General features: G+C 38.2%; 1 protein-coding gene across 1 annotated transcript in view; it reads left to right on the plus strand.

The window, feature by feature from the left end:
• kif18a (kinesin family member 18A) overlaps nucleotides 1–18,127 on the plus strand; it is a 31,945-nt gene that overhangs the window by 10,977 nt on the left and 2,841 nt on the right. The window contains exons 7-16 of the mRNA XM_088334152.1: nucleotides 2,996–3,172; nucleotides 3,272–3,346; nucleotides 3,425–3,513; nucleotides 4,675–4,837; nucleotides 5,925–6,089; nucleotides 8,729–8,850; nucleotides 9,912–10,186; nucleotides 13,765–13,821; nucleotides 15,499–15,835; nucleotides 17,721–17,810. Of these exons, the coding sequence (XP_088190278.1) occupies nucleotides 2,996–3,172; nucleotides 3,272–3,346; nucleotides 3,425–3,513; nucleotides 4,675–4,837; nucleotides 5,925–6,089; nucleotides 8,729–8,850; nucleotides 9,912–10,186; nucleotides 13,765–13,821; nucleotides 15,499–15,835; nucleotides 17,721–17,810 (1,550 nt within the window). The remainder of the gene's footprint in view (nucleotides 1–2,995; nucleotides 3,173–3,271; nucleotides 3,347–3,424; nucleotides 3,514–4,674; nucleotides 4,838–5,924; nucleotides 6,090–8,728; nucleotides 8,851–9,911; nucleotides 10,187–13,764; nucleotides 13,822–15,498; nucleotides 15,836–17,720; nucleotides 17,811–18,127) is intronic.

The following is an 18,127-nucleotide window of genomic DNA, read 5'->3' on the forward strand; positions in this document are numbered from 1 at the left end:
CAATTTCAGTTAAATATATCATAAATGGCAGACAAACACAGTGATATCTGAGAAGTGAAATGAAGTTCACAGGAGTTACAGAAAGTTTGCAATAATTGTTCTAACAAAAGTAGGCAGGTGCATAAATTTGGGCACCTTCAATATTTAGTAGATCTTCCTTTTGCAGAAAAAATAGCCTCTAAACGCTTCCTATAGCTTCCAATGAGGGTCCGGATTCTGGTTGAAGGTATTTTTGATCATTTTTCTTTACAAAACATTTCCACTTCACTCAGGTTTGATGGTTTCCGAACATGGACAGCCCGCTTTAAATCACACCACAGATTTTCAATAATATTCAGGTCTGGGGACTGAGATGGCAATTCCAGAACATTGTACTTGTTCCTCTGCATGAATGCCATAGTATAATTTGAGCAGTGTTTGGGGTCGTTATCTTGTTGAAGTATCCAGCCCCGGCGCAACTTCAGCTTTGTCACTGATTCTAGAACATTGTTCGCAAGAATCAGCTGATACTGACTGGAATCCATGCGACCTTCAACCTTAACAAGATTGCCAGTCCCTGCACTGGCCACACAGCCCCACAGCATGATGGAACCACCACCAAATTTTACTGTGGGTAGCAAGTGTTTGTCTTGGAATGCTGACTTCTTCTTCCGCCATGCATACCGCCCCTTGTTATTTTTTTGACTGTTCTCACCATCCTTCGCCTCTGCTTATCTGAGATGTTTCTTGGCCTGCCACTCCGGGCCTTAACTAGAACTGTGCCTGTGTTCTTCCATTTACCCACTATGTTCCTCATAGTGGAAACTGACAGCTTAAATCCCTGAGCTAGCTTTTTGTATCCTTCCCCTAAACCTTGATGTTGAACAATCTTTATTTTCAGGTCATTTGACTGTTGTTCTGAGGCTCCCATGTTGCCACTCTTCAGAGAAGATGCAAAGAGGAGAACAACTTGCAAATGGCCGCCTTAAATACCGTTTTTCATGATTGGCTTCACCTGTGTATGTAGGTCAAGGGTCAATGAGCTTACCAAACAAATTTGGTGTTCCAATAATTAGTTCTAATTCAAATCAATAAAACAACAAGGGTGCCCAAATTTTCCGCACCTGCCTACCTTTGTTCAAGAAATTATTTCACACTTTCTGTAAATCCTATGAACTTGATTTCACTTCTCAGATATCACTGTATTTATCTGCTATATGATGTATTTAACTGAAATTGCTGATGCGAAAAACCAATGATTCATAAAGAAAAATCTTGAAAAAGATCAGGGGTGCCCAAACATTTGCATACGGCTGTACTTTATAAACCTTAACCATACAAAATATAGCACAGAAGCAACTTATGAACAAATTCAACTTGCGAACGATCGTCCGGAACCTCGTTCGCAAGTATGGCAGCGTCTGTATTAAATATATAAATACACGCAAGCACGGGGAGAACATACAAACTCCGCACAGGAAGTCTGGAGCTGGATTTGAACCCACGACAGGTTCTCATGACATGAACTGTGCCGCACAAGCGCTAACCACTGCGCCGCCGTGCTGCCCGTATATATATATATATATATATATATATATATATATATATATATATATATATATACCGTAAATTACGGACTATAGAGCGCACCTGATTGATTATAAGCCGCACCCACCACATTTTAAGACGAAAACCGATTTTGTACTTACACAAGCCGCACCTGTATATAAGCCGCATGCGCCCACATTAAACATGTAACACAAACACAAAATTAACCCAGACCCGACTTTAAGTCCCGCGATTGAAACTGAATGTCCTTCATTAAAGTTCACAGTCCAAGAATCACAGTACCTCGTTTTATCTCACTTTTATATCTGTTGATGATTTGACAGTTCGTTTCAGCATAATAAGCTTTATGGTAGAGTGCATAACAGTTTAAATACGAGAGATTTGAGTCGAAAAAGGCAAAATAAACACGTTACCTGCTCAAAAGCGGTTTATATACGGTGTGCATTACCGTTCGATTACATTCACAACAAATACAAGACAGAATGGTTTAAGTTGTATTACATTCCCAACAAATGCAAGACGAAGTGGTCTTGGATATATGTTCGCCATTACATTCCCGAAAAGTGATATAAAAGTGAGATAAAACGAGGTAATTGTGGTTGTAGTAGCGGGAGTGACGTGTGCGCGCTCCAGTGACAGGGGCTGCAATTCTCGGCATAACACCGGCTTTTCGGAACCCGTTGGTGACGGTGGATTTTTTTATGCTGCCCCATGCTGTCAGGATCCACTGGCAGACTTGCAAAAAAGGTGCCTTTCGCATGCGGCCAGTCTTAGTGAAGTTGCAATCTTCCTCTGCGCATATATTCCACCGGTCTAAATCTTACCTTTTGTACTCGAGCGCCGCTGGCGGCCGTTAGAAAACTTACATAAATTGGCCGCATCACTGAATAAGCCGCAGGATTGAAAGTTTGGGGGAAAAGTAGCGGCTTATAGTCCGGAATTTACGGTGTGTGTTTGTGTGTGTGTGTGTATGTATATATATATATATATATATATATATATATATATATATATATATATACACAATTCATTTGAAACTCTAAAAATTACATTTATTGTGACACATTTTAAACCAAATGCCTGGGTATCCATGAGTTTTTGCCTTTGATAAAGACAAGCCCCTTTTTTAATGGAAAACCAGTGCACCAATATTATGTATGGCTGCACTTGTTTAGTGGATATTCTACAGTAAGAATCTTTTTTTCGTGTTATATGGTTTGGGTATCACTTGTTATATTTTTTTTATATGGTAAACACTGTTTTCCTTGTGGTTTTAAACTAGTTCATCTGTATCAATCTTTATTGGTGCATGTGCTCTATTCAAATCTTTATATCAGGTGCCATATTTGTATTGAAATGATGGTCAGTTTCTTGTCACATTACCTATCAATACTAACAGCTGTATAACTTCTAAATTCTTGTGAATCTTTTTCATTTTATTTTTTAGAACAAGAAGGCTCATATACCGTACAGAGACAGCAAACTTACTCGAATTCTCAAAGACTCTTTGGGAGGCAACTGTAGGACCGTCATGATTGCCAACATTAGCCCATCTTCCAAGTCTTATGATGACACGCAAAACACTCTGAAGTATGCTAGTAGGGCCAAGGAAATCAAATCTTCAGTGAGTCACTTTCCTAACCCATTATGCCTTAAAATGGCCTGTACAGTATGTTTCAAGCCATATATTACCGTCGTGTCAATCTTTCTTGTGTTTAATCAGTTGAAAAGCAATACTATAAGTCTGGACAGTCACGTTGGGCAGTATGCTGTAATTTGTGAAAAGCAACGTCAACAGGTAATGTATAACACATTAGCATGTTTTTTGTTACACATATTGTATTGATTATACATCAATGTTTTTTTCTCATTCTAGATTGTGCATTTGAAGCAAAAATTAAAAGAGTACGAGGACAAACATTTGGTACCCACAATACTTCCTCAGAAGAAAGCTGACATCAAAAGGTAAAGACTACTTTGTCTAGGTGGCATTTTTTTGTGAAATTGATTATTAAAAATAATTATGATATGAAGGTAGGCGTGCTACATCGCAGATGATTGTCTTCAGTCTGTGATATTGGTTTTTGCATGTACAATTCTCACGCGTAGTGTTGATAACAAGTTGGAGAGATGGAGGAGCTTCTGAAATCGTGTAAATCACTAGAGTGGACGTGTTTTGGCATCTGTCAAATATGGAAAGAAGTTAGAAGATAAAACTAACTTTCTGTTGGTACAGTCTCACAAGAGAGCCGTATGACGGGATCAAGTCACTACTTGCTTTAAAATATCGATGCATAGATATTTATACATATGAATAATAACCAGGGATCAGAATTTTCCGCGGATCCGCGGATTTCCGCTGTTTTTGAACCCCAAAGGCATTCCGACTTTTTCACTTTTTCTCTTGCGTAGCAAACAAATTCAAAATCCGACTGTCTCACTCTTTCCTTTATTGCTCTGGCGCACCCTGGCGGCCGTTAGAAAAATTGGCCGCATTGCTCCGCCCTGCTTTATTCCTGGACCCTGGCTATTTCAGCTGAAAATGAAAATCTCCATTCTGATCCCTGAATAACTAAATGTTACATAGTGTACCATTTAATCTTATCATATCCAGATATAATCTTATTGTGCCTTTGTTCTTATTTTCTTCATGCTGGGTTTTTTGAGTTTTTCCCTGCCAGCATGCCTACCTCGGATCAGGGCATGGTGTAATCGTGGCCTGTGCGGTCCTTGGAGACATTTCGTGACTAAAGCCTTTATAAGTAATTGATGTTTGAAGATATGTGGCGGCCTTTTGATTTGAAACCTGTGTTTTACCTCACCATTGGGTACATATCTAATTACGTCACTTGTTTGTAATGTAATGCTGTAAGTGTTTATATGCTGTATAAACAACTATATTTTGTAAGAGTTCAGACAGATGTAAGGTTTATGCATTTTTTTAATAACTTATTGGAACATGGTCTGGATGCATTGGACCGTACTGTTTTAGTTTTCATTTTCCGGAAAATGGAATGAAAGTCTCAATATCTCGTCCACTGTGGTCACGGTCCCTCATAGTAGTTGGTGTCATAGCAATGACACTACAGGACCCTTTGAATGAATGTCCGATTTATTTCCTTGTAGGGTGTCTGAGTCTTTGGAGCAGGTTTTCTTGACCCGTGCCCAAATCAGAATAGAAATGCTGGATCTGGAGAGACAACTGAAGGAGAATGATCTGCGTAAGGGCTATATTGAAGATGACTACCTGCAGGTCCAATCCATATCTGGCAACGAAAAGACTGAGAAGGTAGCTGATGCTTTCACTGCTTTTCTTTAGCCTTTTCACAAAAAGCTGGTGGATAGTTTTTGGTTTATTTTTTAAATGTGCTTTTGTTTTGCACGCACATACCATGTTTTCGCGACCTTAGGGTGCACTGTGTTAGAAGACGCAGTCTTTAGCTGGTTCTATTTCTGTTTTTAACATTACAAAGGGCGCACCACACAATAGGATGCGGGTGTCCTCTGCTGCAGCCGCGTTACAACAACACAGGCAAGCATACAAGTGTGTGTATTTAAAAATTCAATGGAAGTAAAACTGAGTTTTGTTGTGGTTCATCTAAGTATTGATTACAAAGTAAAACACAGGGATAAAAAAAAGAAATGGTGCAAAACAGAGTTAGGTACTCACGTTTTTTAAGCCATATCCTCTGTTTCTGACCAGAACTTTTTCACTAATTCTCCATTAAAAGGTTCACTATATTCACTTTCAAGTCATTTTCTGTGCCGTGAAGGATCTTACTTAAACATCGGAATTCAACCAAAAATGTTGGCTCGAACCTGTGACCTCCCAGTCTCTGGGCAAGCACTACCAACTGCACGATGGGGTCCGCTGCACAATTTGAAGAAAATCTGAGACTTTTGTGTTCGCCGAATGGTCGTGAAAATACGGCTAACTGAATTCAACAAACACTTAAATGTAAATGCATGAAATCCAAATTCCAGTAGAGTCTTTGTACCATATTTTAGGATTAATTGGATGTAAAACAAATCTTTTAAGGTACAAATTGCATGGAAGTCATAACACATTTTATCATTATTAGATATGATACAATATATATATACTTGTGTGTGTTTGCCACACATGACTGACCTGCACAAAGATAATCTAGCTATTAATTCTAAATTATTTTATTAAGTTAAAGTTTCTTTTATTAAGTTTATTCCTATTAACCATCTCTCGGGGCCTCAGTTTGGCTCACCTCTTGAAGCACCTACATTTATGCGTATAATCCCTTTGTCTTATTTGTATAAATTGTGATTTCTCACAATGAATGGGAAAATGCATGATTTGACACTGTTATTTTTCTTATTCTCTCATTGTCCTTTGATAACAGGCTACTTGTAAACATGAGCGGAAGCGTGCCATGCTATGCTCTCAGTATGAACATGTTCAAAAACGGCTGAGAGAAGCAAAAATGCGCTTTCAGGAAAATGATGGCTGGCTTCATCGTGTCGAGAACGAAGTGAAATCGTTGAAGACTGATAATCAGACATCTGAGGTTAGTACAGCATTAGTCATCTGGAACCCTGTTTTTTTTTTTTTTTTTTTTTTTTAATTAATGAATGCGTTATATTTTGAAGTAGCTAGCAACATTAGTCATTTATCTTTATACATTATTCACAACCACTAATTTTGTTTAAGACATAATTAAATTAATTGGACTTCATTCAAGTGACATGCTTGGAATCCTTGAAAATGCTTGAATTTTAATGTTTTCCAATAGTGTGCTTGAATTTTAAGGAAAGTGCTTGTAGATCCATTAAATTGTTGCCACAATTCTCAACAAGTCTTTTTAAAAAAGATGCACACACTGCACTTTGGTGGCTTCGCTTTGCCATTGAATTTCTTCTTATGTCATAATTAACTACAGCTGGAATTAGTTTGTTTGGCATTGCCATACGAAGCTTCATCACTCCCCATGTGTCACGAGCGAGAGGACAGTTGCATGCTACAGTAAAACAGGGCACTATGAAATATGTATTAGTCCAAGGATAACATTTCATTAATGGATATTTGTTATGGGCCAAGCAAAAAATTAAGATAGAGTTTAACAGTGGTAAATTGTATTGGGAAAAACCTCCTGCAACTGAAAATGTACGCTACAAATGAGCTTGATTCTTACCCTAAACTTATATTTTATTTATATTTTTCTCAAAAACAAATATATTTGAGATGTACTCAAGATCTAAAAATTAAATGTCTTAATATATGCAAACAGAAGATTAAAAATCGTAGGTGTAAACCGCAGATATATTTCTGGCTCTGCAAATAAACATGGTTCACACCAGATTTGTTCTTTTAATGTTATTGGAGACATTGAAAAACAAGCTTTAAGGTCCTCAAAAAGTGCTTGAATTTGGCCTTGAAAATGTGGATGAATTCTGTTCTCTCTCGCTGACTTTTTAATTTTATTATTATCCACCAGTCATTGTTCTCATTTGTCTGTCTGTCTCGCTCTTAAAGTCCTGCTCGTCTTAAGGACGTACTGCTGTTGTAGTTTATGGTCCAGTTTTTATGCCGTCAAAATGACAAACAGCTTTAAAATTTTCCCCTCAACTTCTAAAAATCTCCGTCAATGAAGAAACATTTTCAGTTAATGAAACCTCTGAAGACACAGAAATATACAATATGTAAATGTTTATGCAGTCTTGTTTAACCTAGACTTTGTTACAAAAGACAGGCTTTGCGTGTCACGTGTTGGAGGATCCGTGCTATGAATTTATTTCCCCACTTGTGCAGCCTGCGTTGGGACGGATTTTTTTGGGCCCGATCTTACCTTTAGTGTTAGCCCATATTAATCGTTGCCTTTAAACTTTAATCTCAAGCCTATTTCTTGCTTTTTCACCTATGTACTCCCACTTTGTTCTTATGTTATCCTCCACATTACACATCTTTGGTGAGGGCAAGGGAACACTTCCTCTACGATTGGGAGCCTACTATTTGCTGACACATCATCACTTTGGCCTGCGCTTGTTTTGACTTAACATACACGACCATTATTTGTTCTTTTTTGCTTTTGCTTTTAATGACACTCTTCATTTAGTTAACATTGAAACTGGTTACAACAATAGAACTTTGGTGTACCTGGCAAAGAAAGGAGTTTGTCGCCAGACTAATACTGCGCTTAACTCTTGTTTACTCTTTCCTTGTCCTGCAGCACTCTCTGTAGAATTTTTTTGTTGAAGAACACAACCTAACGCAAATAATTGGTTCAATCCCTTTACTGATTGCTTCCAGCTTGTTATTAATGCTGAGGGGGCTTGTGTAGGGAGAAGCTGACTTGATGAAAAGGGGCTTGTGTCCCTCACTCTTTCACCTGACTTCTTGTTTTGCGTTGGATTTTTGACATTCTTACCCTAATTTTGAACGTGCTTTGTTAGAGTAAGAGGTAAAAGTGAGGGGAAAGGTCAGCACAGTGAACCCTTGCTATAAAGCTGTTCACTTTTTAGGGTCAAGCTACTTCACTGATTTGCAGCGTGCATTGTGTCCGATTTCTGGTCACATTGATGACTCTTTTGTTTTAATCATCATGGAGACTTTGCTCAAATCCTGGACACCTAATGCTAGCATGCAGCTAGCTATCGGCTCTAAAATGCTTTCTTACTTTGAAAAGAGTCCATTTTCGTTTTACTTCTGTATAATGGCAATCAACCCACCCATTCAACTAAAATAATGTGTGTTATCATTTGTAGATCTATAGTTATTTTGTTTCAGTCTTATACTCTCAGTCAGTAATGACATCATCGCAAGGTAAGTTTAACCCTTTGGGGGATTTTCAATTTTTGTGTGTGATTCTGGTTCCCATTAATCGCGAAAACCGAGGGATCTTTGTATTTAGTTTAATAAAGGAAAAAAAATAATAATGGTTTCTACTTCACGCATTTTGACTATCGTGGGTTCTTCTTGGAATGTAACCGCCGTGATAAACGAGGGTTCACTGTAATTGGATTGAGCTTTACTGTAGTATGGGATATTTTAAAGTACTACTCACCCTTTAATACATTAGTGTTATTTTTTGCGAGAAACACAAACCCTTATAGACCCCCACTTCCTAATTATCCTTCAGTAAAACTGACTAATGCCAAGTACAACCAGATTTTCTTGCAGTCTTTAACTCAGTTGTATTCTCTTTTTAAGGTGTTAGAAAAAGCCCTGCATTGTCACAGACTCAAACTTCAGGTAAACGATCTTGAACAACACATTAAGCACATGGTCAAAATCACTGCAGTTCAGGATCAACAGAATAAACACATGCAAAGGTAAGTAGCTACATATGTTATCAGTGGACAACTACCGTATATTCCGCACTATAAGGCGCACCTAAAAGACTTAATTTTTTTCAAAAGCTGACCATGCGCCTTATAATACAGTGCGCCTTATATGTGGCTTAATGGTGTGTCGCAAAGTCTTGCAACTAATCCAACAGCCGCCGACTAGATTTTCCCCCGAACGTGAAGTAGTCCGAGGTGTATGATGGGATTTATATACCGGTGTTTCATTGGCTAACCAATGTGTCAATCATCATTTGAATCGATCACTATTGGCTAAAGTTATTCGGAGGTAAAGGGGGCGGATCCTTTTTATCATTTAGGGGCTTGCATAGGCTAAAGGGACAAAACAAAGCCTGCAATTGGCCAAAAAAGATGAATGTGAATAGCAAGTTTGGTTGGTTGTCTACGGCATAGAGAAAGCATGTTTTACTATTCTGTATTTGTAAATATTTTATTCTCCTGGATTTACTACACTCACGGATATGAGGACCATGGTTGCACATTATTATTGAACACAACGACTTCGGTGAGCTACTCCGGCTATATATTTTCCCAGTATCTTGTTTCAGAGTGATATCGATGTTTCTGTGATGGGTCTTTTTTTAAATTAAACTCAATTCCAGGTGTTTATTGTCATATGCACAGTGAAGTTGCGAGTGAAAAAGAAAATAGAAACTAAGGAATGGTTGGCATTTCTTGAATCCCAAGACTTTAACCTTCCGAATTATATTTAGAACGATGCATTTGAGTGACATCGTACGGACACCGCATCCGCACGTGTCTACGACACGTATTTGCTTCTTTGCAAGCTTTCGGAATGTTAAGGGGGTAATAAGTTTGACTCAACTATCTGACTGTTTTGTCGACGTTCCCATTGTAGCGCCTTATAATCCGGTCCGCCTTATCTATGGAAGATGTAGGACCAAAAACTATTTTTTTGGGGGTGCGCCCTATAACCCGGTGCGCCCTATAGTGCGGAAAATACGGTGATTTTTTTTTTTTTCTTTGCAACAACACATCTAATTGTTACATTATGTATTGACTTCTAGAATGGTGAATCTGTTGTTACCAGCTTATGGACGATACTACAATGCAATGGTAGAAACTGGACGTGTTACAGATCATGATGAGTTGGAACACAATGAGATTGAGCAGCTTGTCCTGCGAGAGAGAAGTGTCGCTTGGGCAGATCAGGCAGGAATCCATCAAGAGAGACAAGGTTTATCAGCTAAAGAAACAACTCAAGAGACCAAGGATTCGAGTGGAGAATTGGCACCTGTCCTGTCTTTCTCAAAACTGTTTTACCTACAGAGTAGTCCTTGCAGTAAGTCTAGCTGCTCTTTATTATCACCTGAGAGCAAAGCGAAGGTGGTGATAATATTTAGTATTTTTGTTTGGGATGAAAGCGTTTGTGTCCGTCTGTCTATCTCGTCTTGGGATCAAGGGATCCCAGTTTGAATCCCAGCTCGTCCGTGTTACATGTTGAAGTGTCCTTGGGTAAGACACTGAACCCCTAATACCCCCAATAAGTAGGTTAGCGCCTTACATGGCTGCAAGGCCGCTATTGGGAAATGTGGAGCACATTGTAAAGCGCTTTGGGAAGTCATTGACCTGAAAAGCGCTATATAAATGCAGATCATTTCATTTCATATCCAAGAAAAGGAGGAGTTTAGATATGAACACTATAGCAGTCGGGTGGATGTGGGGGAAAAAAATTGACGCAGCACTTTTGGTTATGTAGTTAACATTTTTTCCCAGGCCAGAACGACATTGAACATCAACACCAGCTTTTTTTGTAGTCAGTCAGGCTACCCTAGATGTAAAAAATGCAAAAAAAACAACAGAATGAGGTGACTGAGCTCTTTCGGTTTTGTTGAATAAGCATTTTTCCCAGAAAGATATTCCACAGGTAGCGAGTTAGTTTACCACGGATGTGAAATCTGCACACACATAGAAAGACACACTAATCTGTCGGACCAGAATAAGTTTGGCCTGGATAACAATCTTTTACAAGTACACACAATGAGGAAGTTCACTCGAGAGATAAATGACCCTGCCAAAATGGAAAATTCAACCCAAAAACGATTTCATGGCTCAACACGCGTGATCCTGTAATGGACCACTGCCATTCTATTTTTTTATTTCAAACATTGACCTTTCTACCTTGTCCCAAACGTGAGGTTTTGGTGTTTATCATTTGTGTATCACCCTAAAATAATTTACAATTGAAATGGTTTAATGTGGCTGATATTTAACGGGTATAAAAAGTTCATATTGTTTATGATTTAAGAAAAATCTGGCGTGCCTCCCATAAGGATGGATATTTGATAGTCATTCGTGAAATTGAGTATCGAATTATTGTTAATCATTGTTAGTGTGACACCTACAAATACATATGTATGTTTAAAAGTTTAAATTAGTTGTTTTTTGTGCTGTTGGGGTGAGTGGTAAGCCAATTTGATGCCTTTTCTAAAAAGAGTGTCAGATTATAGGTTGTGAATTCCACAAGGAGGAGTATCCCTGTGTGTGTGGTACGCTGCGTTAGGCTGATTTCCTCAGACAACTGTCCCCCTGTGTTCTTGAATGCACAAAATGACTTCTGTCTCTTATTCCTGTGTAAACAGGTTAGCAGAGTATGTTACACGACTGCCACTTAGGAATAAGTACTGTAAAATAATCTGTTGAATTATTATATTATAAGTTTTGAATGTGGAAATCGCAAAGTGAACGGTGAGAAACGTATAAGTATTTTTGTTTTCCTTCTAGAAAACAACACAACAGGTCACTGACTTTGATTGAATTGCTTTAGGAACCAAATTATTGTTAAAGTGTAACATGACTTCTGTCAAGTCATGTTTATTTGTATAGCCCTTAGTCACAAAGAGTCTCAAAAGGCTGCACAGACCAAAGATTATTGCAAACCGCTGACTAGTATTACACCATCCCCTGATCTAAAACCTACATGAGGGCAAGGAAAAACTCAAAAACCTCAACATGAGGAAAATGAAGAAACCTTGAGTAGGGACTGCACATGAGGTAATCCCCTGTCTGTGTTATTGAGTTAAGTTTGGTTAGGAGAGTACTAATACATGTTTTTGTATATAGTACTGTCTTAGAGTAAGTCAAGAGAGTCAAAACAAAAAAGCAGCAATGTAACGTAAATACAAGTATAACGAAGTCAACATGACAACTATACAGTAATACCCCTGTTATCACAGTTTTTGGGGACCCGAACTCGCCGCGAAAAGCGAAAATCCGCAAAGTAGTGTCACACCTTCATAAAAGCCACCAAGGTTCAAACTTACCTCGAGATGACGTCTTTACCGACTGAGGGTATCCGACTGTAACAAAATAACTATAGATCTATAAACAAATACACCAAACCCTCCAGTGCAAGAAAGTGATTTAAAAAGTGGCTGGTTAGCGGCACAGTAGCATCAGGTAATCTTGAGTTGAGCCTGTTATTTGTGTTGATTAAAATACAAGCGTCATAAATGTAGCGGTTACCAACAAGTTGTAGCTCATCTGTTTTGTTGGCGATGGTTCTAGTGTTGGTGAGATACAGGAAAGGCTTAAAAGAGTTGTTAGCCTAGCCAAAGTAGTACGCTGGACCTGCAACCTCGGTATTGGCTTCTCCCCGATGCCACTTCAGTTGCATCCTGGACCCGATAACAATCCCAGCAGCACCCGCTGGTAATCACCTATTCTTTGCACTCTTTTGAGTTTTCCTGCTCTTTTCAGTTCAATGCTCCATGCATATTAAAAGAAAATATTTCACATGGGATTATTTTTGAAGGTCTGGAAAATGCGGTACCTTTCATTGCACTGTATTTTCAAAATCAGTTGTACAAATAAAGTGGAACCACAATTTGATCGTATTTGAAAATTATGTATGTAAAATTATAAAACCCTCTGATTATCATTATTATCATGGTTCACGGATCCTTTTACCGCCAGTGTCTTGGGGGCACTGTGATGGTTAAAATGGGAGACCGTATCGATTTTAGTACAAGTACTTGCTCAGTATCAATAATATAGATATTGGGATCAATACCCCTACCCTTATTGTTTATGTTTGTAGATATGTTCAGATGGGCAGTTGTATTGTCAAGCTGAAATGAGGGACATTCAATGTGGTAAATACAAGCAAAACATGATTCTTTTAGTTAAATGTATTTTCCTTTGTTTTGAACCTGATTGAGTATTGATTTTGGAATAAAGTAGTTCAGTGAACAACTGTGAGTGCAAAGGGAAAAAATGTAATGTTCTGTTGAATAAAAGACGACTATCAGTCTGTGATCGTGAAGAACTTTTTCACCTAGGTAAGAACTTCGTTTTTTTCTGTGAAAAAAGGGAAAATTATTTTGTGAAACTAGATGACTTATTGTGAGGCCTGTAACATTTAATTTAGATGTTATCAACCATTGCCACCACTTAAAAAACATTTTCCTTTCTAATTAAACATATTTACAGTGTTTCATTAGTGAACGTTGTCTCTGGTTCTAATTTGAAAGATTTCTTTCAATTTTCAGACGTAAGCATAAAGCTTGTATTCCACAGGAGGGAAACATACTGAACAATACTCAGAGGTATTTGTATGTCACAGTGAGTTAAAATTCACAAAAATCTCATGACAAGAAAGCGTATCAAAGGTTTAGGCAAAACATTATCACTTCAGTGGAATACATGTTTATGGTATCTGCTCAAGATGAAATCAGAGTAGCAATTAAAGGCTAGACACGCATGCTGCAACTAACCATTTGCTTTTAACAAATTATTTCAAGAAAGACATTTCAAAGTCTCAAAGCTGTTCTATGTAAGAAACTAATCGATTTTTTGTACAGTAGTATTTTATATTTTTTACCATATATATCGAAGTTTTATTTTCTTTCCTTTACGCAGGTGCAATGGGGCAGACAAAAGGAGTGTTATCAATCAAGAATAAATCATCTTCTAAGGGTAAGATTTTTAGTTATAAATTTGAGTAAAACAATGTTTTTGTCTCGGGGAGCTTTAACTTATTCAATGCCAGACGTTTTGTTAATATGGAGAGAGCCTACAGAAAACTTTTGTAGCTATGTCCTATGAAATATCAACTGAAAGCTTGAACCCCAAACCTTAATTACATTGTTTTTCTTTTAGATTTTACAATTTATTTTGTAAACAACAATTACATTTTGTAAAGTTTTATGGAGAAGAAAAAATTGAGAAAAACTGCTTTTTCGTGAAACAATGCATTTCAAGCAGAACTTTCACTTTGGTGCTTTTTTCTAAACAATCTAAACCAGTGGTCTCCAGTGTGGTGCCTGCAGGCACCAGGGTGCCCCTTGTGGACAGCTGAGGTTCCCACGGACCTGTTTTGAAAATACCAGTGCTGAATCATTTTATTTGACTAGTAAAATGATTTTTTTGGGGGGGTTAAGTCTTTTTAACCCTACTTCCAATAATGGTCATGGTTGTTTATTTAAAAATGCATGTCAAACTGGGTCCCCCTTGTGCTAATTAGTAAGCAAAAGTAGATCTCAGCTAGAAAAAAGTTGGAGACTCCTGATCTAAACACTGGTTTTCACAAACAAAGGGGCACTTTGCTTACAAAATAAAATGTTGTTGCAAGAACACTGAACTGATGCATGAACTTTGCAAGAACTTTCACACGAATACCGGTCACCACGCGATCGCGTTCCCTCTAAAAACCTCATTCCTGCGGAATTGTACAGAACTTCATACTTCTTTGACCAGACGATGGCGATGGGAATCCATTATCTTCTTTTAAAGGAATGAGCTCTGTTGAACAGTTAACTGCCTATTACTATTAATCCATATCTTCGCTACTCTCAGCACACTGCTTCGTTTCGCCTACTCGCTACGTTGGGTCAGTGCCACGGATGTGAAAGGACTTTTGCATGTTATCCAACCTTGGTGTCATGGACAAACAAATGTGAAGACATTTTAGTTTCCCGTAGTGTTCCCGCATTCTATTTACATAATTTAATCTGAGGGGGACACTATTTGAACGTCCGCAGATTGGTGGTAGCAGTATTGTCGTCGGCCATGATGGCATAGTCCTGAAACACACATCATCTTGGTAATTAAAAAATACAAAATACCGTATTTTTCCCAACTATACGTCACACCGGATTATAAGGCGCACATCCAAATAATGGTCCTTTGTCATATAAAAGGCACACTCGACTATAGGTTAAAAGGCACATTTTCACAGTAGCGATCTTGACTCCTGCTATCAATTGAAAATGACAATGAAGTTGCTCGGACTTCAGCTAACGATTGTTGTTCCGCATCAAGTAAGTGAACCATAATTGGTCATTAACAAAATTGATTTCATTTTCAGTCAGTGGTACCAAATGGTCACCTCCTTGGAAGATTACAAACAATGGTGATTTGGCTTATTAACTCATATTGTAACAAGTCCAATATTATAATTCAAAATGTAATTGTTTAAACTAACAATGCTAGGTTGTGCTTGACCACCACCCACAATCTTCATTGGAGTTGGTTTTGTAGAGTTAAGACAATTTCTATTTTTAATGTTACTGCATATATGTTACAAATATTTTCAAATTAGAGTAAAAATCTATATCAGTGTTCGTTAATGCTGTTTTTATTTTTTTAATCTAGTCTTCAGAAGTCCTCAAAACCTGCTACCAGACGTACTTCCCCGAAAGCCCGTCAGAAGAAACCTCTCCGTGTTGCTGCCACAGCAAAGCCCAAAAACAGTCTCCCATTATGGTGAAGAGGGTACATTCCCACTCCAGTGCACACCGGAGCCTGCCCAAAAAGATGTCCCGCTTAGTTTGTCTACCTGCACGGATCCCAACATGACATTTGAAGTTTCACTCGAAGACAATGCAACAATCGAAATGACAAATATTGGCCCCTCTCAGAAAATAAAGTCAGTTGGGAGTTCTCTTTCACAATTTATCAGTCCTGCTTTAGCCAACGGAGCCGACCAACGGTAAGAAAGTCTAATTATTTTTCTATGTGTACTAAAATTCATTATAACGCACAACAATTGCTACCTCTAGACATCATTTGCCTTAATTCATTCACTGCCATATACAGTCAGCGATCCTTTGGTTTTCGCTGTTAATGGGGACCAGAACTACCTGGGAAAAGTGTTAATCTGTGAAGTAGTGTCTTTTTGTGCCGACTGTGGGTGAATGTGCGTGAGAATGAGAGAGAACAAAAGAAAATAGTTTGATTTTAAAGATACACAATATTTTGAATCAGTCTAGGTTTTTGGGGGGCAGGGGTGCCTTCAATAAAGGGACTTACTGAGCGAGAACAAATTTACACCCAGTTCATTTTTTAAATTAGTCTGGTTTTTTTTCAGGGTATATATATATATATATATATATATATATATATATATAATGTTAGAGAGAGGGAGGGAGAGCAAAGAGAAAGTGCTTGAATTTTCTGCAAAGTACGTGAAAATGCTAAAATTATTGCCCATGCCACGTTTTATGGCCATCTTACTATAGACCATGCAATAAAAGAAGATTTTTTCCCAAGTTTGTGGCGTTCGTGAAGCGTCACCGCCCCCTACTGGTCGCACCCAAGAAAACGGCTCAATTTAGAAAACTGGCCATTCGGGCTCCCACATTTTTTTGGGTATTATTTATGATCAATAATAATAAACACATGCACCAACGTATTTAGTACTGTATCTTCACCATGGGGCGCACCGTGTGAAAGGGCGCAGTCTCCGTACCTGGTTCTATTTCTGTATTTAAGACCACAAAGGACGTCAGTGTCCTCTGCTTGCACGAAATGTTTCCCCTTGTGCATACAAGGTGCAAATGCTTAATGTTTTACTGTTTACATTCCCCCCAAAAATTTGATACGATGCCATTTTAGTAACAGTTGCGAAGGTGGTTCTTTTCATACAGGGGGTTGGATTTTTTTGGGACAACAGAGACGAGCATCCTAATGTGCGTACAAAAAAAAAACAGCTGTCGCAAAACTGAGTTTGGTATTGGTCTATTTAAGTATTGATAACAAAAGTAAAACACATCTCGGAGCTCATTTTTCAGCTTCCTATACTTGCGAACCTTCGATTCATTAATCTTCAATTCTTTCGCGGCTGCTCGGTTTCCATTTTCTTCCGCACAGCTTATAAATCAACACACCATTGCAAAGAAAAACACAGAGAGCATTCAATTGAAAGAAAGTGAGGTTTGGGATTTAATTAATATGTGGGGGAACAACTCTGTTCATTTTCTGGTAGCACAATAAATCAAATTGCTAGATACACTACAGCGTTCACATCCAGAACACTTACTCAAACAATGCATTGCGTGTAACGCCACGTGTCCTCTCTAAGTTTGAAAGACACACTCTGCTTCGGAGCAATCAATATCCGAAAGTAAGTCAAAATGTGAATCATCAACATGATGGCAGACAACTATGTCACCACCCTCCAGATCAGGGTTTTCAAACTCTATATACTTGGGGCGCTGAATGAGCTAGGGTCGGTGGGAGGTAGGGGCCAAATTGCATTTTCCACAAAAAAAGTTCTGGTAAAAAAATATCTTAGTAGTGGAGGAGAATATTCCGCAGTTCCACATTTTGTAACAGGCCACGGTGATCTCCTGCTTGACTGATGGATGTGTTTGTGGAAAAATCTGGTCCTCATGGGCTTTGGCCTTGAATATTTTTTAAATTACCTTACTCACCTCATTCTGCAAAAAGTTGCTAACAATGTTGTTGATAAGATTTAGTTTCGCGGAGAGTAACATAAAATATGCACGACTGCAACCCGATTCGACAGACTGGTACATTTTTTGAGTTTGATTGAGAATATACTGTGAAACTAACGGTTGCTAAACTGCATGCAGACAGCAGCTCTCCCTACAAGAAATCAGACGAGCCAATCCGACGTACATGGGCATGACTTCTGCTGCGCAAAGAAAGCGTAAAGTAAACAGGTAATTATTTAATCGCACATGTGTTTGACAATGCCTTTTTTACGATGTTTTTATTGTTCTTTTCTAATACAGTCCCTTTATTTTGCGGGGTTTGCGTTCCAAAAAAGTCCCGCAATAATCAAAACATGCAAGGTAGAACACACTGATGTATTTATTAGTGTTCAGGAACATATAATATATACGACTGTAACAAAATCGCAATATAGATCTACAAATGATAACAAAACACAGATTTGCAGTTGAATTAATGGTCATTATATAATAGTATAACAAATTTGGAGGGCTTCTCCTTTCAGTCTAAGAAATCGATGTAGAGT

Source organism: Urocampus carinirostris, chromosome 4 (genome assembly GCF_059441175.1).
Source record: "Urocampus carinirostris isolate Australia breed hairy pipefish chromosome 4, RoL_Ucar_1.0, whole genome shotgun sequence".
NCBI lineage: Eukaryota > Metazoa > Chordata > Actinopteri > Syngnathiformes > Syngnathidae > Urocampus > Urocampus carinirostris.